Below are 24,023 nucleotides of genomic sequence, written 5' to 3'. Positions count from 1 at the left end.
AGTAGTAGCATTATACTATGAATGATACTTGTAAAGCATAAACAAAAAAATAAGCTTTAGGAAAAATCAAGCTCTATACGATATGGCATCCATGGATATTTGTTGTTGTTCTTCTCTAGCATTGTTAGATGTACCAGCACCACGGTATCTAAGAGTGAAGACTCTGAGAGTAGACAATCTAGGAGAACAACTCTCTAAAATAATATAGCTACCTTTGACTAGCAAATTGGCTTTGACAAACACCAAACAGCATGGATAGTTGATCACGGTGACCAGAAAAATTCTGCTTCTCAGCAATCATTGTAAATTTATTCTCTGTAGTAACTTTACACTAAGAGTGAAACATGTAAAGCATATTTCAACAAAACAATTTAACTTTAGGATGAACCCAAACAAAAGGATAAATGTTACATACCTCAGGAATCATATTCCCCCATTTGATTACGGACATTGCAATTGAACCAATTATCCATGTCTCTAAAACCCAACAGAAAAGCTTCAAAAGGATCCCAAATGCTCGTGGTACTAAAAATAGGAATAAAAAAATGTCATAGAATGCACTTAAGTTTTTAAAATAAAAACATGAGTGATGGAAAGGACAATTCAAAAAAGAGATACAGAGTGTAATCATCAAGCTATAAATAGAAAATAAAGAATAGGTTAGTTCTTCGAGCTTGTTTAAATAGCTCGTAGACCTTATTTCACATCTAAAAGAATGACATTTATAAAAAAGATATAGACTGTAATCCTCAAACAATAGATGAAAGATTTAAGAATAGATTAGTTTGACATTTGTAAAAGAGATTTAGACTATAATCCCCAAACAACAAATAAAATATTAAGGAGAGGTTAGTTTGACATTTATAAAGGAGATATCAACTGTAATCCTCAAACAATATATAAAAAATTAAGAATAGGTTAGTTCTATGAAGATAGAGCCCACCAAATCTTCATATGAAATGATCTAATCAACTAAAGCACACTGGGTGGCAAAGATAGCTAGTTCTAAACTTCTTTAGTCGACTGTATTTCTATGCATGAAATTGAAAGTAAATACATTAGAGGGTAGAGTCAGCCAAACCACCACTTCTTTAGTGGTGTGTGCTTGATGGAAAGACTCAGAGAAAACACTTACACCCTTATTCAATGAGGTGTGCAATTACATAACAATGCAAATATAAAATCATTGGCAGTACTATCATCCAGGGTATTACAAGACCATATACAATGCATTGCAAAAACTCATTTAGAAAGATTATTGCTGATATAAAGTTCTGATCACAACTTTAGACTATTGCAACAAGCCAAATAACATCAAACAATCAATCCAATCATGAACCAACTTTAGAATACCTTGTAAGGATGCCACCCTATTTAGCAACACTGCTCAAATAGGTCTGAGATACACATTTCCACGCCCTGAAACATTGTTTAGAAGCATACCAACACCAGATAACTACAAACTGTTGAAAACACACAGTTCCAACCCCTTTTAAACACACCCAACAAATTGAAATGTTAACTCAACAATCTGATATTATAACCGTTAACTCCAAAATTTGCACCTGATTGCCAAGGTCGTGAAACTTAGCAATTTTGGAGTAACATGGGATCAATCATGAGCTTATTGGTAAACTAGGAAAATGATTGATCCTTCGGGTTCTAGGCCAGCTCCTATATGATATCAACTTGATACGTCACCTAACCTAATGAAACTACAAACTTGATGGAAAAGGGAAGAAGAAACTTTTAAAATGGAAAACTTAAATAGAATGCAGAAAATAAAGGTGATACACCAAATAAGCAATGTAGACCAATCTTATATCATCACACAATGAAGAACCTTAACAGATATACACCAGACACACTTTGAAAAACTCATTACACATATAAGTATTTCAAGAGGAGACTTTAAATGGATATAATGAAAGGAAACTAGTGACATTCAAATATATCACCTAAATGCACAAATCATGACCTATGAATAACAGATATTAATTGTGGAAGATGCAAAAATGAGACATTACCGAAAGGTTTCTAAACAAAACACATCAAGTAGCATCAATCACCAAGTATGCAACCAGATATTTCTCCAAAAAACTGAGTCCAAGAAACTGTATCATGCTCAAAGGCCAAAAGAACAATGGATCATCACATGAATCATCCAGAAAAAGAAGAATAATGCCAAGGACAAATATCTGTCATGTATGCATAAATTTGCTCCCCTAAACTGAACCCTTTATCATTCAAAATGATAAGTATAAAACAATCTCCAAACTCAATCACCTTCCCACAAAATCAGAGAGTGCAGGTTGGATATCAGAGGACTCAAGGAACTCCAAAAAAGTGTTTCAATAATCTCAACCTCTTCTTATACCAAGTGTCCATGATGACAACTCAAAGAAAACTCCAAAATCTCCAAATATCACTCCTAAAATGACTGAAAATTCATTAGTCAAAAGTCTAGTCTAATACAACCACTAGGACACATAGCAACAAAGATGCCACCACTACCAAATCACACAACTTACAATTTAAAACTGAACTCCAACTCCTCAAACTTAGTCAATTAGAATGCCACCTATCCCTTGACACTTTTAGTCAACAAATGACTCATTATCCTTATCTTGGATTTAAAATTCAAATCCCCTCATAACTATTGTTTTGTTGCACCAAAATTTGTTATTATATAATTGATTTATCGAGCATCAATTATAATAATAATTATAATTACATTATCATATATTCACAACAAAACAATAATATATTTATTTACATAATATATGGCATCAAATAAATAAAGTCAAACTATATAAAAAAATATTATGCTTCCTCCAAAAACTTATGTGCAGACCCAAAATGACAATGCAATAAAATGTAAGGTAAAATAAAAAGTGGAATACAAAGTATTTTGGGTCATTAGAATAATCTGGAGTTTCGAAGAGGAAAACATAGTGATCGAGGGTTTAGAAACCTCAATCGCTATCATGGAGATTTATAATTACATTATCATATATTCACAACAAAACAATAATATATTTATTTACATAATATATGGCATCAAATAAATAAAGTCACAAACTATATAAAAAAATATTATGCTTCCTCCAAAAACTTATGTGCAGACCCAAAATGACAATGCAATAAAATATAAGGTAAAATAAAAAGTGGAATACAAAGTATTTTGGGTCATTAGAATAATCTGGAGTTTCGAAGAGGAAAACATAGTGATCGAGGGTTTAGAAACCTCAATCGCTATCATGGAGATTTTATGCATTTTACTTGGTCTTTCTGAGGCCGTCTTAGCTTAGAGTTTGTTCATTTCTTCTTTTTGGCTCTTGTTTGCTTGCCATGACTGTTATCAGCACCTCGAATAGAGTTTATTAGGAAAACTTGACTCTTTTCCCAAAAAAATTCGAGCCTGTTCTCATGGTGTTTCCTTGCTATTTGTCTGCTGCTATGGCACTTGATCTAGCATACATCTGGCACTTGATCTAGCATGCATCTGGCACCCAAAATGTCGATATGGGGTTAGGTCTTCTGATTTGAACAAAATGTGATTGGGTCCTTTTCCTTGAGCAAACGTGAATTTTGGGTCTGCGCAAGCTAAAATGGAGCTTTCTATGGTTCACGTGGAGGGCTTTTATACAGTTGTATTTTCTATGCACTTGGAGAAAATTCGTGTTTCCTTTTCACAATTGCACTTCTTCTGCCTCCTTTTTACAAGGTTTTTTATATCTAGTTTTGATCTATGAATAGGCGTTTATTCTCTAGTTATTCTTTCTGTTTTTTTCTTTCTTCTAATGGAATCCTCCACAGGTTATGACAAATCGTGAGGCTACACCTTTGGTTCTTGTTCATTGAAGTTTTCTTAACCACGAATTGCTCTTGCTCTTTGCTAATTCTATATCGTGAGATGTTGTTGTTTGAATCATGAAGTGTTGAGATAATAGGTGTTGCACACATTGCATAATATTGTTATATTGTATTATTTTATTTGATTATGTAATGTTGCACCTAAGAGCACCTAGATGGACATGCAACATGTAGAGATTCTCATGGGATATACATGATGAGTTGTATTCTAGCATTGTGATAATATTTGATGTAATTATTTAATATTGAGGAGAAAATTAAATATTCATTATTTAATGTGGGGTCAATGGGTTAGCTAGCACATGGTTTATGTAATACCACTTGGTGGTTTTTTGGGAATTGCTACTATATAAGCAGCCACAATGGTAGTTGTAGAGACAAGAGAAAAAGGCAAAAGGCGAGAAGGAAAGTCGAGCAAGGCAAGACTTAATAGGGTAGACAAGGGAGCATTTGTGAAGGTTGGAAGCATAGAAGGGGATGTGTGGATTCATGCTTGTTCACATAGATTGTTTGGTTGTAGCTATGGCTTTAAAGGCTTCCATGGTTGTATTGCAATGGTATTTTGTTGAATAATGCATGATGATGGATGTTTTTGGAGGTTGGGTTTTTCCCTCAATGAAGGTTTCCCAAGGTATATCTTGTGTCACATTTTTGTGAGTATGTTGTCTGTTCTCTTGTATGTGGATCTAAGTTCTTATTTATTTCAAATCTATTATCATGGGTTATGTGGAAACGGTAATATTTTTGCTTGCAAGTTTCCTTACAAGCGGTATCAGAGCTATACTTTTGTTGTTGTAACCTAGATTGAATCTATGGGAATGCATGAGAGGATAAAAGAAAGGGTAAGATATATGATTTTTGTAAGTTGTTTATTGCAGATCTGAAGATTTTGAATTTGTTGTTATGATGGAATGTTGGAAGATATTGCACATGTGAAATTGTTGGTCAAAAGAGTTTTTCAAATGTTTCATTTAAATGAAGATTTTAGGGGAGAGCTTCCAAAAATGACCCCCTGGGCAAAAACAGATCTCTCTATTGGATCTGGATTAGTTTTTTCATAAGTTTTGGTATAAAATATACCCTAGTTTGGCCATGTCGATAGAAAATGCAAAAAGGTTTTTAGTTTCATCTTGTGACAGCCATCAAACTTAATCCCGTTGGAATCTTCGTCACAAAAAAAAATCACAATGAAAATGGTATAAAGACTATCTTAGTAAAAAAGACATAACTTTCACTCAAGATATCAAATTTCGGACTTCTTACTGTTGTTGGAAAGCTAATTCGAAGCACCACAATTTGGCGCAGGTTTGATTATGTGATTTTAAAATTTTATTAGGTTTTAAGAGCCCAAAAATTAGGTGTTGTTTATTTTGAGCACAGATTTGGGCATATGGAATTGGATTTTGGACTTCAAATAGTCAACGGAAAGATCTTAAAGAGCTCTACAGATTGGTTCAGATTTGGTGTAGGTTTGGCATGATTTATCTGGTGATATATTGATCTTAACAATTTATGATATATATTGACTATGGTAACATTGTGAGTTTATGACATTGTATATTTTGGAGATTTGAGATTTTATGTCATTGTATATCCAATTTATATTTCAAATTGGTCTTATGATAATATGGTTATCAATATTTGGTTTGAATATATATGATTACTTGTTAGGTCTACAAGTTGTGCAGTGTTGTAAGTGGTCTATACTTACAGGTTGCATTTGTAGCTTGGATATGGGTTGTCTTTGCCCATTGATCTTTCATTATTGATACATATTCAGATTGGTGGCTTAGATTTGGGTTGTTTGTGCCCTTAGTCACATGATTTGTTGATTTTTCTTCATATAGAAGGTATGAGATGTTGTTACCAGTTACACTTAAGGTGGAAAATTGTAGTTGACTATTTTATGTTGTCAGGTTGGAAACTTTGAGAGTTAGATGTTCAATTCATTGATGTGATCATGGTGTCATGAATTTTGGTATGACATGATTCGATATACAAGTACTTTGTTGATGATTGTTTGTCTTAGATTTTTGTTTTGGTTGTGGTGATATATCTTCTTGATTGAGGATCATGGTTATTTGGTTTCTTTTGAGGAGCTCATGAAGTGCACTTTGAATTCTTCGATGGTTTGATACTTTGGTTGATTCTCATGGTTAGAGGATGATTTATTTTTTCATCATGATGTCATAGATAGTTTGGATACATGGTTTACTAAGAGTTTGTGACAGTGATGAAGTGGCAGTACAGGATTAGTTCCTGGTTTGGTTTGTATCTTCTTGGGTTGAAGATCTTGGTACTGACACTTTGGTTGTGTGTGTGTAGACCTGGATGATCTTCATGTAGGAGATGGATGTTATCATGTCATGGCTGACTCTGTACCACGGTTGAGTGGGAGTTGCTAGCATTGATATATTTATTGAGTGTTTGCAGATGTTGGAGGATGTCTTGGATCCTGTTGTTGGAGAAGCATCTTTGACATTTGTATGGTGCACTTGTTATCTTCATGGTGTGTGGAGATGGTTGCATCTTGAGGAAGCATGGGGTTCTTGGTAAAAGTGTGGTTTATGCTTTCATTTGACATGTTCTCCTTGATGTGAGGATGGTTTCATTATTATGTCATGGTATACTCTTGATACGTGTTTAGAGTTTTGACATATTATGTTATGTTCATATGGAGAATGTTATCTCTTTGGTTGAGATAGTTAAATCATGTTTTCATATTTATTCTGCTAAGGCCATGGTTTAGTTTCTTAATATTGAGTGCATTGATCATTTGTTTGATACTTTATGATATTGCTATCTTGCATTTGGATTTGGCATGGATTGATTGTTTACTAGTGCTCATGGATACTTAGAAACGGCGGTGATGCTGATTTCTCTTGGACTAGAGAAGTATTTGCTCGGATAGTTGATGGTTTCAATAGGAAGTCCGAGGGGCATTCGCCAGATGTGGAATTGAGAGGACATTATTCTTAGATTAGTCTTGGATGGAGACATGGATAACTTAATGAGAATTCTCATTCCCCACTCTTGGTCTACTCGACGGTTTACTACTTGAGAGCTATAGCCCATTGTTTCTCTCAGGTGCATAATGTTTATGCTTGTCTTTCATGGATATGGATTTTGATCTGTGGTACATGAGTTACTTCTAGACGGTTCATTTGAGAGTTGATTTAGCATTGGTAATCTCCTTGAGCATATGTTGTTACGCAGGTTGAGTTTGGGAGATTGTTTTATATTGGGCATATTCCTTGGATTAGGAATGGTTATTCCTTGGTTTAGGAATGGTTTATGAGTTTGATCTTCTTGTGAGAGGCTTACATCCATTATTAATTATATTGTATGATTTGGGTGTTGTTGTTGTCAATCGACTAGATGGTTCTGGCGATGTTTCTGTAGCCGACGGATTGACTGTCATCGGTGTTTTGTATTTTGTAGCCGACGGGTAAATAGTTTGTAGCGGATGTAATGTTGTGGCCGACGGACTCCTTCGAGAAGGTTCGGCGGTAGTATTTATATCCCGTCTAGGATCATTGTAAATCATCATCTACTATTACGGATATTATGAAGCCTAATGTATGTTCTGGCATATGCGAATATAATTCTGTATTCTGTTCCATTGTCTGTATGCGTTGATTTCTTTACCAGTACGGTAAACATTTGGCGTCGTTGCCTTATGAATCTGGAAGGTGGGAGGAATGAAGATTAATGCCAAATCAGCTTAACAAAGATCGGAATAAGGTCAAGGAAAAAGATGGAACTCGTACTGCGCAAGAGAAATTAATTCTGGCACAGCAAGCCGAACATTGACGGAGATTTCAGAAAATTGCCAACAGAAACCGACGCGCCGAAGAATTGTTGAAGGAGACGCGGCAGCGGGTGGAATTGGTGGAAGAAGCATGGGAGGAGTTCTTGAATTTGTGTTCGCCGAAGGAGAAAAATTCAGACGGAAGAGCATCAACTCGCACGGCTCGCAGTGCCGAGGGAGCACGAGCATGGAGTGACCTATTCGTCCAGGATAGACTTCCGTGGGAAACAACTTCAGAAGATCCTTCTTCTTCACCAAGGTTCGTAGTTGTCGACACCTCCGGTGTGGGAGTGCAGACCGCCGGTGTGGGAGTTCAGACTACCGGTGTGGGAGTGTAGACCGCCGGTGTGGGAGTTCAAACTGTCAATGTGGGAGTGCCGACCGCCGGTGTGGGAGTGTCGACCGCCGGTGTGGGAGTGCAGACCTCCGGTGTGGGAGGGCAAACCTCCAGTGTTGTGATGGCGGGACCCAAAGAAAAGCTGCCGAAGTTTGAGGGTGACAGTACAGCCGACCCCATCCGACATTGTAAAACATGTGAGACGATTTGGCGGGCAAATGGAATCACAGATGCCAATGAATGGGTCAGGCAATTTCCGGCAACTCTACGGGGTGTGGCGATTGATTGGTTTTTGGATACGGATCCACAAAAGTTGAATACCTAGGATAACATTAAAAAGGAGTTCCTAGCCGAATTTAAACTCTTGCGGGATGATAATGAAATCGTAGCAGAGATTTTCAATACCAAACAGGGGAAGCACGAAATTGTCCGCGTCTACGCCAAGAGATTAAAAGACTTAATAAACAAAATGGAAAGCAAGCCGGCGGACGAATTGCAGAAAAGATGGTTCGTGGACAGCCTACGCTCGAAGTTGCGAAGGAAAATGAAAATTTTGCCACCGTCGTCATATGTGGACGCGTATAACAAAGCACTGGACCTTGAAAGTGAATAGAAGACAAAAAAGAAGAAAACTAGCTCCTCTAATTCTGATGGCGACGAGCCTGCCGAAGATGATAGCAGCGACGACGAAGGCAGCAGCAAGAAGGTTCGTGCCCTACAAAAGGATATGGTTCGCATGATGAAAGAGTTTAAAAACATGCAAAAGGAGCCAAAAAGTAGTGAACTATGGTGCACGGAGTGTAAGACCAACGGTCATACTAAAGGATCGTGTCCAAAGAACCAATTTTGTGACATTTGTCAGATCATGGGCCATTCGACAAAAGACTACCCTTTTAACATGAAGACAAGAGGATCTCTGCAGGTGCTTCTCACACAGGAGGCTTCCCCGTCAGGTAGTAGCGGAAACACGAATACCGCTAGCACTACATCCGAAGGATACAGGAATAATCGGCGTGGACAGAATAATAACAACAATAATAATACCAATACGAGCAAAAGCCGGATCCAATATAATGCAAACAAACGGCTGATTATTCAGTGCCGCGCATGTAACTTGTGGGGGCATTTTGCGCGGGAGTGTCCAACAGTGAATACACCCCAACTATTGTGCCGATGGTGTGGACCCGGCGATCACGACAACTCAAAGTGTCCAAAATCCAGAGTGAACTTGATCACTGTCGGGGCGGATGAGGAAGAAGTTCTGGCAATTACGCGGCAACAAGCAAAAGAATACTCAGACCCCGCCGAAGAAAAGAGGAAATCTGTGAAAGCACGGGCGGAGGTTGGAAAAGTATCCCAAGCAGCAACACGTCCGAACACTGCTGTCACTTCAGCGAGGAATTCTGCAGAACAAAACATAGTACGCCAAATTTTGCAAACGAAGGTGCGAGTAAAGGTAAATGATTTGCTTCTCACCATGCCTCAACTTCGATCTGCTCTTTCAAATATTGCAGGAGAATCAAGTCAAGGGAAGGAAAAGTCACCGGGAGAACCAAGTCGAGGGAAGGAAAAGGAAATTGCTGTAGGAGGAGAAGATCAAATGTTGCTGGCACTGAAATCCGGACGGCACCCTGCAATCGTCGAGATGGGGATACTTGGACATGTTCTCACAAACACCATAGTTGACGGAGAGTCCGACGTAAATGTATTTCCAGAAGAAACCTGGAGGAAACTTGGACAGCCGACATTGTGGCCTCCGAGATTTCAGCTACTGACTGCCAATCAACATGGCATTAAACCATTGGGTATTCTCATGGCACAGTCGGTAACCATTGGCACTCAGCCATTCCTGATGGATTTCGTGGTGATTCCTTTGAAGAGGAAAGGCTATGACGCCATCCTGGGCCGCAGGTGGCTTATCGAAGTAAGAGCTCGACATGACTGGAAGAACACCTTATCACTGGAAAGTAAAGGCCACCGATTCATCATTGATCTGCATATCCAAATGGTAGGGGAAGAGGCCCTGTCGTCAGATTTTGAGGGAGAGGAGGATGAAGGTAGACAACGGATGGAACCGAATCAAGAGGGCGTCCTCCGATTGGACGGGGGATCAACAGATGACGACTTGGATTCCATCAACGGTTTCAACCACTGGCAACTGGAGGACTATGAATTATTTCACAGCTGCAATGTTCTGTCTATTGAGAATGAATATCCGAAGGAGTTTAGCGAAGTAAAGGAGGGGGAGGCACCGTTGGATGTTACACTCGCCCATGCATTCAGTGAAGGGGAGACAATCAAGTATAATGAAGCTACACTGCAAACAATGAATTTGGGGGACGAGGCAGAGCCAAAGAACATACTGCTCGGAGATAATTGGGATCCAGTACTCAAGGCCGCGGCATTTAAGATATTTCTGGAGTACAAGGATGTGTTTGCATGGACATACAAGGACCTCAAGGGAGTAACGCCGAAATTGTGTGTGCACCGCATCCCACTAGTGGAGGGAGCTGTACCTGTACGAAAGCGACCCTACAGGATGAACAAGAACTATGCGGCACAAGTTACGAAGGAAATCAATCGGATGCTGGAAGCTGGCATTATCTTCAAGGTACAGACTAGCGAATGGGTCTCGCCGATAGTCATCTCATTGAAGAAGGATACTACTCAGATCCGGATATGCGTTGATTTCAGATGCCTGAATGCAGTAATGATCAAGGACCCTTTTCCAATTCCATTCACAGATAGCATTCTAGAGGAGGTCGCGGGACATGAAATCTACTCCTTTATGGACAGGTTCTCCAAATACAATTAGATTTCTATAGCGGAGTGTTACATCCCAATTTTTGACCTAGCTTGAAATATAGACGTTATGAAGTCACTTGGCAGTTTAATTTGATATAATCTGGTGAAATGGTAAGATAGTTGGTCATTATGATTTCAAGTGAAGATGACATGTTAGTTGATCGTTAATTTAGAATTCATGGAATTAAGATGAAAGGTTAATTGATACAATTATTTATAATTTATAATTTAATTACAGAGAGATTCCTTGCAAGGAGCATGTTGAAGGGGTGGAAGCATTGTCAGAAAAGAATTAGGCAGGGCATTACCATCACTGGCAGACGGATAGAGAACCTAGCGATTTGAAAACAAGACACATCCGTGGAATTGCATGAGTTATTTAAACAAATAATTTAAATAAAATAATTAAGTTAAAATATAAAACATCCCTCAAAGGATTGTAAATTATCTTTCATCATTATTATTTTGATAAAATTTATACTCATGCATTTAAACATAAAAATGATATAATAACACTATAATTTAATAATCGATTTCAATAATATTCAAAACTATAATAATGATTGGGATTATAATGTTTGAATTTTAACAACATTTGAATTATTATTTTGAGTTATAATCTTTCAACCCTCTTTCATTTCTTTTTCCTTAGGTAATTGGAATTCGTATGGTTGCTTGTAACCGGTGGAAGCCAAATTAAACTCTTGTTTCTTGTGAAATGTCTTGAAGCGAACCAAAATTAGGCATAAGTGGGGGGAATACAAATATAATCAAGCGCAAGTTGTGATAGGGGACGGATGGCGCATTCTTGGTGTGTAACAGTTTTAACCCAACTTTCCTTTATTTAATCTGCTACGGTGCCATAGCCTAAGGACAATACGTCTTTGCTTCGGTTCATATTAGCAATCAAGAATTCATACACCATTTTTCATTTGTCTCCATACGTAATAGAGTTCATATATCATTGCATCCAGAACACATGGGAGGGGGGATACACAGAGTTATTCATTTGAAAGATTAGAGTGATACGTCTTTGTTTCTTCAAGCAATTGTTTCCATGGAACCTGCGGGAGGTGTTAGAGCCTAGTGTTAGGCAATCAACCGTGGGGCAGTCAGCCACGAAGGGAACACCAAGGATATCACCAAGTTAAAGTCAGAATGAGGTGATGAAGGTGCGATAAAGATAAATGTTAATAGAGTTAATACTGTCATGGGATTAGAATTTCTGGACGAATGGATTAAGACATAGATCCTTAACCATAGCTGTACAAGAATTCGTTATCATACTAGTATATTTTCCAAAAAATCATATGAATGTCTTTGTTATTCAGAGAATGTAAAACTGTATTTAAATTTGGAAAACCACAAATCCTGTCCATCATAATATATTGCTTCCCTTATTCTGATTAAGAATGTTGTAGTTTCTTTTTATAGAAAAGTTAAATATAATTTGTTGGCATCAGAGAATCGCTGGCTCAAAGGCCTGATATAGGTGAAGAGGTGCAAAAATATCTACAATGATAAAAATGTTATAATAACAAGACAATTAAATAAAGCATTATCTCAAGCATGAATAATGTTGTCAAGAATAATAACATTATGAGATCTCTTAATAAAATAATCATAGAATATGTAATGATGGTTGTATGTAATCTTCTTGAATAAAAGGAGCCGTCTGCTCTGAGAATTCCAAATACCTAGCACTCACCCAGTTGTGAAAGATGGGTGATGTGGTGTGAGAAAGGATTCATCAATAATATGAAGCAATATCATTTGTGACATTTCAATACTTACCATTTAAAATTAATTAATAGCTCATGCATATTCTTGTTACTGTGATCTCCTGTTGCCAAGACGTATGGCGTGTTTATACCTTGAAGCCCAGTGATTGGTAGGATGTTCCCTGACAATTCCGGGTAGGGAGGGCCTTTCTCGTTAGAGATTGTGTGGGGATATATATTGTGGTCCGAGGTTGGGTGGTAAAGCCCCTGGCAACATTTCACCTCTCTCAAGATGTCGGATATGCATCAGAAAAAGATAAGTCATGCACTCGATTGTTTATCAGAAACAGGTATTATCATTTTTGTTTATGAGAAGGTAAGATTTAATTGAAGTATTTCATTGCTATCCTCATTTTACTTCATATAAATGAATATTGAATATAAGTATTTATCTAATCTTGAGAATTTGTCACAGATAAGCAATCGAAGGAAAAGAAATCCGAGGCCCTAATTGATTGTGTGACAGTTGGAACCTTAATTGATATGGTGGTATTGGAAGCCCTAACTAAATCCGTGGTATCAAAAAACCCCAGTTGAATCCGTGGTTGCGGAAGCCCTAAATTGAATCCATTGTCGCGGAAACCCTAAATTGAATCCGTGGTTGCGGAAGCCCTAAGTGGTAAAGCATTACCAAAAGCCCTAAATAAACCGATGGTAATTGATGCCCTAATTGGTAAGATGATATATGATGCCCTAATTTAAGTTATATTGGTATTTAGTGGTATTCATCAATTGATTTTTGAGATAACAGTCGATTTGAGAAATTGTTAGAGTATTGGTGGACTAACTCAGGTGGTTGCAGAAGCATACTTAGATGATTTTTCAGTCTCAGTTTTCCAAGGTATGTGATTTCAATTCCTGAAGTTATTTCATTTAATGGTATTTCAAGTAATTGGATAAGAAATTTTTGTTTAACTGATTTTAACGGTAAATCTTCTTCACATGAACATGAATGATGTAACTGCCTTCCTATGAAATCGAAGTTATAACTGTATTCTTTGAGTATGTTGAATGTTAAATTAGACCTTGAAAAACTGGATGTTACATGGAGGAGGATAAGTTGAAGACAACGTTTGTCGTCAAAGATGGGGTCTACACATACAACCGGATGCCATTTGGGTTGTGTAACGCGCTGGCCACATTCCAGCGGATTATACTGCATATCTTCGATAGGATGTCTGTAGGAAACGTCAAAGCCTTCCTCGATGATTGGTCAATATTTAGCACGGAGGACGAACACCTGGCAGCACTTGGTGAATGCATGGAGAGATGTCACAGAGCCCGGCTAGCATTGAATCCCAAGAAGTGCAGATTCATGGTTCCGCACGGAAGACTACTCAGACAAATTGTCTGTAAGGAAGGGTTAAAGACGGATCCCGACAAGGTGAGAGTTATTCTTGAAATGCAGCCATCTACTAATGTGACGGAGGTAAAATCTTTTCTCGGGCATATAGGTTATTACAGGAGATTTATTAAAAATTTTGCCAAAGTGTCCCAACTGTTAGATAAGTTAACCTGCAAGGAAGAATCATTTAGATGGGATAAAGAGCAGGACGAGGCATTTGAAGGGCTAAAGGTACGACTGGCTACGACACCCATCTTGGCATATCCGGACTGGAATAAAGAGTTTCATGTTCATGTGGATGCCTCCAACTATGCGATCGGCGCGACCCTAGCACAGACAGGTAATCACGGACTGGATCATCCAATATATTTTGCCAGCCGGTTGCTATCCAAGGCTGAGCAGAACTACAGCACGACTGAAAGAGAAGCGTTGAGAATGGTCTATGCTGTGCAAAAATTCCATCATTATTTGCTTGCTACACCGTTTGTGTTCTATGTTGATCACCAAGCCCTGTTATACATGATTAATAAACCTGTCATCCAAGGGAGGATCAGTAGATGGCTACTCCTATTGCAGGAATTTACCTTCAAAATCATTGTCCGACTAGGAAAGAAACATGTCAATGCTGACCACCTGTCACAAATCAAAACAAGAGAACCAGCGAAGGGTGTGAATGACTTCCCTGACGCACAACTGTTTCAGATTGGGGTACTACCGGAATGGTACAGGAGTATTGGCGTGTACCTGTCAATAAGACAGTCTCCCACGAGGATGTCACCGAATGATAGGCGCAAGTTGATAATCAGGAGTCGCACGTTTCAATTGATCAATGGATTGCTCTACAAAATGGGGCCGGATCATATTCTTCGGCAATGTGTGCTGGAAGAGGAGATACCGCAGGTGTTAAAAGAAGCACATGAGGGTCCCGTGGGAGGACACATGGGGCCCGACACCACTGCAAGGAAGATATTGCTCGTAGATCTCTAGTGGCCAACAGTGTATAATGACGTGCGGGAATGGGTCGTCGGATGTGACACTTGCCAACGGGCCGAGAAGCCGTTGAAAAGAGATTTCATGCCACTTCACCCTTCCCATGCGCAGGAACTTTTTGAGAGGTGGGGATTAGATTTCATTGGACCATTGAGGGTGAGCAAGACTCGACGGTGCCGGTACATCATTGTTGCAACGGAGTACTTGACCAAGTGGGTGGAGGCATGTGCGTTACCAGATAACTCGGCCGTCAACACTACGAAATTTATTTATGAACAAATCATTACCAAGTATGGAATCCCGTTACAATTAACAAGTGATAGGGGAGGTCATTTTGTTAATCATGTTATTCGACTGCTCACCACTCAATTTAAGATTTATCATTCACTGTCGAGTCCGTACTATCCTAGAGCAAACGGACAGGCGGAGGCCACCAATAAAATCCTAGTATCCATCATCTACAAATCTTGCGCAGTTGAAGGTGCTGATTGGGAGGAAAACTTACCCACTGCCCTGTGGGCTTACCGCACGGCGTACAAGGTGACGACAAGGCACACACCATTCCAGTTAATGTTTGGACAGGAAGCAGTAGTCCCAGCGGAATTCATGATCCTGAGTCTCCGAATAGCATTGGAAAACAAGTTGGATGATGACGGAAGCTTACAAGAGTGATTAAATAATTTGAATAAGCTGGAGGAGAAACGGTTGTTGGCACAGTGGGCGACGGAAGTGGCACAGAACAAACGCAAGGTCTAGCATGATAAGCATCTGAAACGTACAAGATTCCAACCGAGACAGTTAGTATTGAAGTATGATGGCCGCAATGAAATCAAGCCAGGAAAATTCAAGGTGCGGTGGGTTGGACCATACCAGATCCGGGAGGTTAGCGACAATGGAGCAATCAAACTGGTGACCTTGGACGGACAGGAGATGGCTCAAGCGGTTAACAGATCCAAACTAAAAATATACCGCGCAAGAAGGATGTTGTCGTCGCCCAGTACTCACATGAATCCTCCGTCATCGTCATTAAAGGACTGTGACGCAGCGACGCCAACTGGAGGTACCTCTGTTATTTAAGAATTTAAATAATAAATAAATAAATAAAATTAAAAAATAAATAAAAAATTTTAAAAATTTTTTTAAAAAATTATTAAAAAAAAGAGAGAAGAAAGGCCCTGCGGGAAGTCTGTCCGCGGGTGTAAAGGAAGCAAAGGCCCCGCGGACAGCCTGTCCACGTGTAATTGAAAAGCCCCGCGGGCAGCCTGTCCGCAAGCATAAAACAAAAAAAAATATATGCTCCACCATCTACAGACTTCAACAAAAATAAAACTTCTTCATTCCTTTGTCACCACCAGAACACTTCGGAAGGTTGCACGAGTGCATTAAGAGTGTTTTGCCGATCGATAGAGTCTTGGGATTGAGAGGGGCAGGCGAAAGGTTTGGTTGCCACATAGTTTACTTGCTACTCCATTCTCAGTGCGTGCTCGCCTCTTCACTGTCATCCTACAGAAGTGCATGGTGCTGTCGTGACAGTTTTTGTGGTTCGAGCTAATAGAAGCGTAGGGTATTACTGTTAATTTTTGCTTGGATGGGAAAACTCTCCATGCCCTGTTCTGCACGTGCGATCCGAACGGCTGCAGCTCATGGTGGATTTGTGAACCAGTTGTTGCAGGAGAGGAGTAAAGAGGAGAATGGAGTGCATATTAAGGAAGGTTTTGTGACAGCGCAGGGAGATATTGTGCATTCAATCTGGACCTTACAACAGCAATAAAATTGTTGAGTTCACATTCTCCTCTAGACAGGATTCTTCGCGAGATACTATAAATACACTTTGCACATATTTCTCTTCCTCTCGGCTTGCAAGGGATTGGACAGGCAATTTTCCACGAAACTTCACTGGGTTGCCGCAAGAGTAAGCGGAACTATATAAGAAATAAGAAATAAGAGGCCACCTTGATATGGAATCGGCAAGCAAGCGAAAGTCGTGGAAGAGTCAATTGGTAGCAAATATGGAAAAGAATTCAAGAGTTTTGGCATCAGGGATTCGAGTCGCAGGCCCCTCGAGTTCTAGTAGCAAGAAGCAGAAGACCAAGGAGGAACTCACTTATCTCACCATTCAGTTCGAGAGTCTTAGTGGCAGCGAATGCCGGAGGTGGTGGCAGGGGACCCCAGAGGCAGACCAGATTAAGCAAATTCTGATGCGGGCACACGTACATTGGGCCATTCAGCTTCCCATTTTCTCCATCCGTTTGTTTGAGTCAGTATTGCGCACCATGATAAAGACATATAGCCCGCGGAGCAGAACAAGTACATTCCTATACAAGAACCAACAGATGACGGTGTCCTTTAAACCTAGAGATTTTACTAGGGTTTTCAGCATTCTTGGCCTCGATGGTAAGAAAGTGGAGATCAAGAACCATAAACTCTCACGGGAACGGAAAGAGCATTGGATAGATCTAGTGTGTCGGGATCTTACACCCGTGGAGAGGGAGGCAGCGGTTCAAGGGACAAAGTGCAGAGGGCTTCGCAGGGACTTTATTCGGGAGGGTCACTGGCGGTGTATCATGGACGTCATCAAGAGTCGGTTGACAGGTGCCACTTGAACTTCAGATATAGCATTGCCGCAGATTGTGTTTATGTATAATTGGGCCTCAGTGCTTGCCGACAGGATGGAAGAATTCATGACGCTTCAGCACCGAACATTTTTTATGCCGCACCATGCCATCGGGTTGTTTCTGGAGGCTGCAGCTAGCCAGATTCCACTGGATGATTTTGAGGCTCCTCCAAGAGGCAAGTTGGCAGACGGGGAGCCTCCCATATTCTATTGGCACTTGGATACAGGAGGATCAGCAGTAGACCACAAGAAAGTACTCCGCGGACTGGATGCTTCCGGAGGGACAGATAGCGAACGGGAGGGCACTTCGGTGAGTGACGGGGCTGAGTCCGTTGAAGAAGAGGTGAGCACATCGGCAGAAGTTGACAGTGAGGCAATGGGTAGTGGGCCCACATTCTTTACCCCTCCTCAGCTGTCAACTTCGACGCACTTGACTACATTTTCGACAGTCATTCCGTCGTTTGGTCAGCACCATGCCTCGGTCCTTATGACTCCTCCAGAGGAGGCAAATGTCCCATGGACAATGACGGAGATGGTCCCACAGACAGCGACAGATGTTGTCCCGCGAACAGTCGCCGAGATATTGCCGACGGCTGTAGCGAAGTTGATTCCAGTTGTACCAGCAGATGTCACCGTCGCAGTCTCACAAAGAGCACAGTTGCCACCACCGGAGCCTGAGCCGCAGGTTCGGTTGGAGGTCATTGATTGTGATGCAGTTGTCACTGTTTCGTCATCTTTTTTAGCAGAGGCCGAGTCAGCCCAGCTAGTACCAGAGGAGAACATGGAGCTCGCACAATCAGACCAACCAAAGGTGATGGATAGAGCTAGTGTGTTTCTGAGGTAGCAGTTCCGACTCACTCCTGCCAAGCGAGGTCCGTCCATTCAGTCTCCTAAGCATTCAAGAACATCACCAGTAGTGTCAGAGCCTCAACTTCAGGAGGAGGGAATGCCACATGCCGTGGTTGCGCTGACAGTAGTGAAGGCGGCACCGGATGTGGGCATGGCTCCTGCTGATGAGGAGGAGAACAATGATGCGGAATGGTCATTAGAGGACTTCGCCAAGGAGGATTACAGGTCAGATGAGGACAGGTGTCGGGATTACCTCAGGATTATGAAGTCTGCATTGAAGAAGGGACACGATGTGGTAATTCAGGCCCTGACTCGGCGGAGTGGCATTTGATCAGAGCATATATCTATGGGATCTGTCCTCGACGATTTCAGACTTGTTTTGTAGACAGGGGCTGGCCGGCGATGGAGACAGCTGAGATGTTGGCAGATTGGGCTACTGAGCCGGAGTTGGGACCCAATGACACCCCTATGATGAAGCTGGCACATGAGATTGTGGGATTGTATAAGGATGTTTACTATGGTCGTCGACATGCGGAGGCGGACAAGGTTGCAGCAGAGAGATCATTGACAGCTGAGAGTGAGGCTAAAAAGAAGCTAGCCGCCGACTTGGCCGACCAGCAGGTAGCATGGGCCGTAGAGCGGGCAGCACTACTAGCAGATATGGCAGCAGCGGTGCAGGAGAAGGACGTGGCTAGGCAAGGTACAAAGGCGATAGTCCGAGATAAGGATGCGACTGAGCATGAGATGCAGTTAGCTAGGAGGCAAGCTATGGATGCGACGCTTCTTCTAAAGGAGGCCGTCGAGGTAAATTCTCAGATTCAGACAGATCTCCGCATCAGGACAGAGCAAGTGTATGAGTTACGTCGCCAGCAGCACACTTCTGGGACACCCCCTTCTCTATAGTATTTCTTCTATTGTCTGTAAGTTGTCTCCTAATTTTGTTAGTCGTCAGGAGACGACTGTTTTTTTTGGGGGGGATGGTGTCACCCGACTGGATGGTTTCGGCGGTGTTTTTGTAGCCGACGGATTGACTGTCGTCGGTGTTTTGTATTTTGTAGCCGACAGGTAAATAGTTTGTAGCGGATGTAATGTTGTGGCCGACGGACTCCTTCGGGAAGGTTCAGTGGTAGTATTTATATCCTGTCTGGGATCATTGTAAATCATCATCTACTATTACGGATATTATGAAGCCTAATGTATGTTCTGGCATATGCGAATATAATTCTATATTCTATTCCATTGTCTGGATGCATTGATTTCTTTACCAGTACGGTAAACAATTGTCGCTTCTTGGTTGGGGTTTTACGAAGATCATACTTGCACAGTTTACATCTAGAAATGTGTGTAGGACATGTTACAGGTTATTATTTGCATGGTTTTTCTTTGGTCTTGGTTATCTTCTTAGATGTTTGGATTCACTTAAATTGGATTTGAGTTTGGTTAGAGATTGTGATCACTGGTTTGTGCTCATGTATGTCATGTAAGAGATGACATGGTTATTCCTTTATCTCTTTCCTTTGTTGGTTGTGGAGAACTTAGGAGAGTGTTGGAGATTTGTTATGAGAATTGTTCTTGCAGGTTATTGGTTTATGCATTGTAGATGTCCTTGAGACTACATGGATTCACTTTTATGAGATGTCGTGAGTGGATTGGTCACAAATTTGACATTATCTTTTGCAGTCGAAACTTCTTGGTATATATTTGGCAAGTATTGCTCTTGAGGCTTGTGATTGTAGGTTACAGATTGGATATGTTGGTGCCATGAGATTCACTTGTTATACCTTTGGAGGTAGGGATAGTTGGATGCGTTAGCAACTGTTGTGGATGTTATTTCAACTATGGATTTTGACAACTACGAATAAATGTGATTACCTTTGGACCAAGTGTTAGTGCTTGGCATTTCGGTTGGTACAAGATTTCACGAATCTTATGTGACAGGTCGGGTGACTTTCTCTTTGGATGGATTATATGTATGTCCGATGGAAGTGGCATAATAGAAAGTAGCATTATTCATGTTTGAGATGTTGGATACTTTGATTTTGTTGTAGGTACCAGGATGGAGCACATATTGTACTTTGATCCAAGATGGTGGATGTGCTAGAAGGGATTATTTCCTTATTCATTTATGTGGCTAAGGATTGACCCTATGCAATATATACAACAAGTGGGAGATTGTTGAGATAATGGGTGTTGCACACATTGCATAATATTGTTATATTGTATTATTTTATTTTATTATGTAATGTTATACCTAGGAGCACCTAGATGGGCATGCAACATGTAGAGATTCTCATGGGATATACTTGATGAGTTGTACTCTAACAGTGTGATAATATTTGATGTTATTATTTAATATTGGGGAGAAAATTAAATGTCCAATATTAAATGTGGGATCAATGGGTTAAGTAGCACATAGTTTATTTAACACTACTTAGTGGTTTTGTGGGACTTTCTACTATATAAGCAACCACAGTGGTAGTTGTAGAGACAAGACAAAAGGGCAAAAGGCAAAAAGAAAGTCAAGCAAGACAAGGCTTGATAGGTTAGCCAAGAGAGCATTTTTGAAGGTTGGAAGCATGGCATGGGATGTGTGGATTCATGTTTGTTCACATAGATTGTTTGGTTATGGCTATGGCTTTGAAAGCTTCCATGGTTGTATTGCAATGGTATTTTGTTGAATAATACATGGTGATGGATGCTTTTAGAGGCTAGGTTTTTCCCTCAATGAGGATTTTCCAAGGTATCTCTTGTGTCACTTTTTGTGGATATGTTGTATATTCTCTTACATGTGGACTCTAAGTTCTTATTTATTTCATATTTATTATGGGTTATGTGGAAACGGTAATATTTTTGCTTGCAAGTTTCTTTACATGAAGCCTTCCTAGTAGATTCTCGTTTTTTCCTATTTCTGGGTATCAAAATCTTGTTGAGATTTGTCATTTTTAGCTTCAGCTCTCATCTTTGTCTAATTTTCTAGAGAAATCTTTGAAAAGAACGGAAAAAAAATCCCGCTGGTATGAATTGAGGGTTTTTAGCAAACTTTTTAATACAATCTAGGGTCATCTTGAAAACTTCTTGCGTCTCTTATTTGTTCAAAACTTAAATCCACGTATTTAAAACCTTTTCATGGTTTTGTTCTTCGGCAACAGGGTTTAAATTCTTATCTCTTTCTAATAGAACAAAAGGTGAAATTGCTTTCTGCATGGGCGATGAATACCTCCAAGTTGTTGCTACTATGTTTCTTATTTCCTTTTCTAAGTGTTCATGTAGCTCATTTTGGAGCTTGATATCCTTCTCAATCGATGTGTAGTTGCTACTATCTACCATTTGAGGACTTCTTTTGCATCTCATGCAAGGAAGCGCTTATGAGATGCTTTGAATATGAGCAATACTTCTTTTATTTCCTTTACTCTGTTAACCCATTTGATATCCAATTATTTACAGCTCGAACCCTCATTCTCTGTAAACGTGATTCCCTATTTGCAAGAACATCTCTTTATTTCAGCCTGAAGTTTTCCATCATTTTCATAAGCCACACTTGGTTCTGTATTCTTTCATTTTTTTCCAATGTTTGTTGACTTTACATAGCTGCCTGATGTATTCTCATAACTAGATCTTCTTCCCAAACCCTTGTAGGAGTCACAAGTGTGTACCATAAACAACATGGTCTCTTTCATCTCTATTGTGCTATCCCGAAGGTGGATATTTTTATGGGAACATTGCTTAAAATTGCTTATCTTTGTGTCTAAAATGATCATTCTTCATATAGATTTTTAGGAAATGTCAGCTAGCTAGCTCTTGGCAATTTGGAAATATTGTATTTGCTTCACTCGGGATGATACTATACATAATACAAATACATATGGAAAGCCAAAACTGTTAAAACACCTTACATGGCAGCTTTAAAATTTTCATTGCAGTTTGTTATCCATATTCTCTTTTTGTAATCATTCAAAAGAAAATTGAAAATTCTTGCGAATATTCTTTCTGTAGATGAAGCAGGTTATGATCCATTGAAAAAGATTACAAGTCTAGTTACTTGTGAAAATTATTGCTTCTGTGAATCTTATAACCCCCTTAAGTTTCCTGGTCTCACTCTTTTCATTTAACAATTATACAGTTCCTTTCATTTGCTCTAATTGTTATAACTTCATTGCAGATTTTGAATCTTCAACCAGCTTGATATATGCCTTACTAATGATAAATGACCACTGTTATAGAATTTTCTTGATTCTTCTGCATTTTCCTGTAGATGCATACCTGTTCCTGCTACCCATATTGTTTGTTTTGTAGCTTGTACTTTGTCACGTCTCTCTGTTTTATTATGCATTTGCAGCTGTAGTATTCATTGCATTTTTTGCTTGTTTAATCTGAAACAAAAGGTTTCAAGCTAAAATAGCTTGTCCCTTTCAATGTCTTCTTTCTCTGGCATTGAACTTCTTGTAGCATATCTCTGTTGTAAAAGTAAAAGGTTTCATAAATGAACATGTCCCTTTGATACCTATATCGTACTTTTTGATCACTACTTTGATCTTATCTCTAATTGGCACATCGGGCTCAATAACCCTTGTGGGAGCCTACGGTTATATCCACGTACCTATTAGAGATAGAATTCCACATACGAAGCAAACATGTTAGTAATAAAACATTTGATGTCATTGATTGCCTTTATTGCTGGTATATGTTACCGTTTTATGCAAGTACGTGACATGACAGTAGCATAGAATGTTGATGCATGAGGAAAGGTATTTCCATCATTGCTTAGATCCATTGGATCTAACACGGTAAGGTATTTCCATCATTGCTTAGATCCATTGGATCTAACACATCTTTTCTATCTATGTAGGACTCAGACACTTGGAAAAGATACGATTTGGGGCAGTGGATAAATAGGATTAAAAAAATGCAGCACAATCAGTCATTATAGGCAATGACTGGCTCCCTATGGCCCTCTCTTATTCTATGTTTCTTTTCTTTTCATGTTATGTACTTTACATAGAATAGCGATAGATATCAGCATTTAGGGGCTACTCTTACAGTCACTTGTGCGAGAGGCATTTACTTTCAGCATTCATTTCATTTTAGCTTTGTAAATATCAGTTGTATCTATCATGATGAATAATACATACATATTTTTTTTGTTCTGAATGAAAAATGATCTGGCAATGAATATGAGCTAAATGTAATTAAAAAAAAAATGTGTACCTTAATTCCACTTGCACATTGTTTAGGACTGAATTTTGACATGTGTGAAAATTTAGTAACAATAACCAGCCAAAAAGAATTCTAAACACACTATCATTTGCTGCTGGTACGGCTAGATCACAAGTTAAAAGGTCATAGAAACTCACAAAAACTCCATGGAAACTTAGAAGTTCAACACCGAAATATTAAGAGCTATGTGTGTTGGGCATCAACAAAACGGCCCATAAAGTGATGAAAGTTGGAGCACTTTTTTTGCAAACTCACACGCCCTTTCTTAGCATGTACAACATACCTGCAACTAGTGTGTCCCCTTCACAAACCTCCTTAAAACTATTGACCCCACAACAAACAAGAAGGAAATAAGCAATGTCAATCATGATTGTAATTTGCATGATGTATGGCCTAGTACA

General features: G+C 39.6%; 1 protein-coding gene across 1 annotated transcript in view; it reads right to left on the bottom strand.

Moving 5' to 3' along the window:
* The window catches only part of LOC149550592 (fatty acid amide hydrolase-like), a 132,156-nt gene that overhangs the window by 91,639 nt on the left and 16,494 nt on the right, over positions 1 to 24,023 (bottom strand). Inside the window, exon 2 of the mRNA XM_089793578.1 lies at positions 416 to 525. Within this exon, the coding sequence (XP_089649704.1) occupies positions 416 to 525 (110 nt within the window). The remainder of the gene's footprint in view (positions 1 to 415; positions 526 to 24,023) is intronic.

Source organism: Cupressus sempervirens, chromosome 7 (genome assembly GCF_028749045.1).
Source record: "Cupressus sempervirens isolate cs-2001-9-10 chromosome 7, ASM2874904v1, whole genome shotgun sequence".
Lineage (NCBI taxonomy): Eukaryota > Viridiplantae > Streptophyta > Pinopsida > Cupressales > Cupressaceae > Cupressus > Cupressus sempervirens.
The sequence above is the reverse complement of the archived record's forward strand: the minus strand, read 5'-3'. Positions and strand labels throughout refer to the sequence as shown.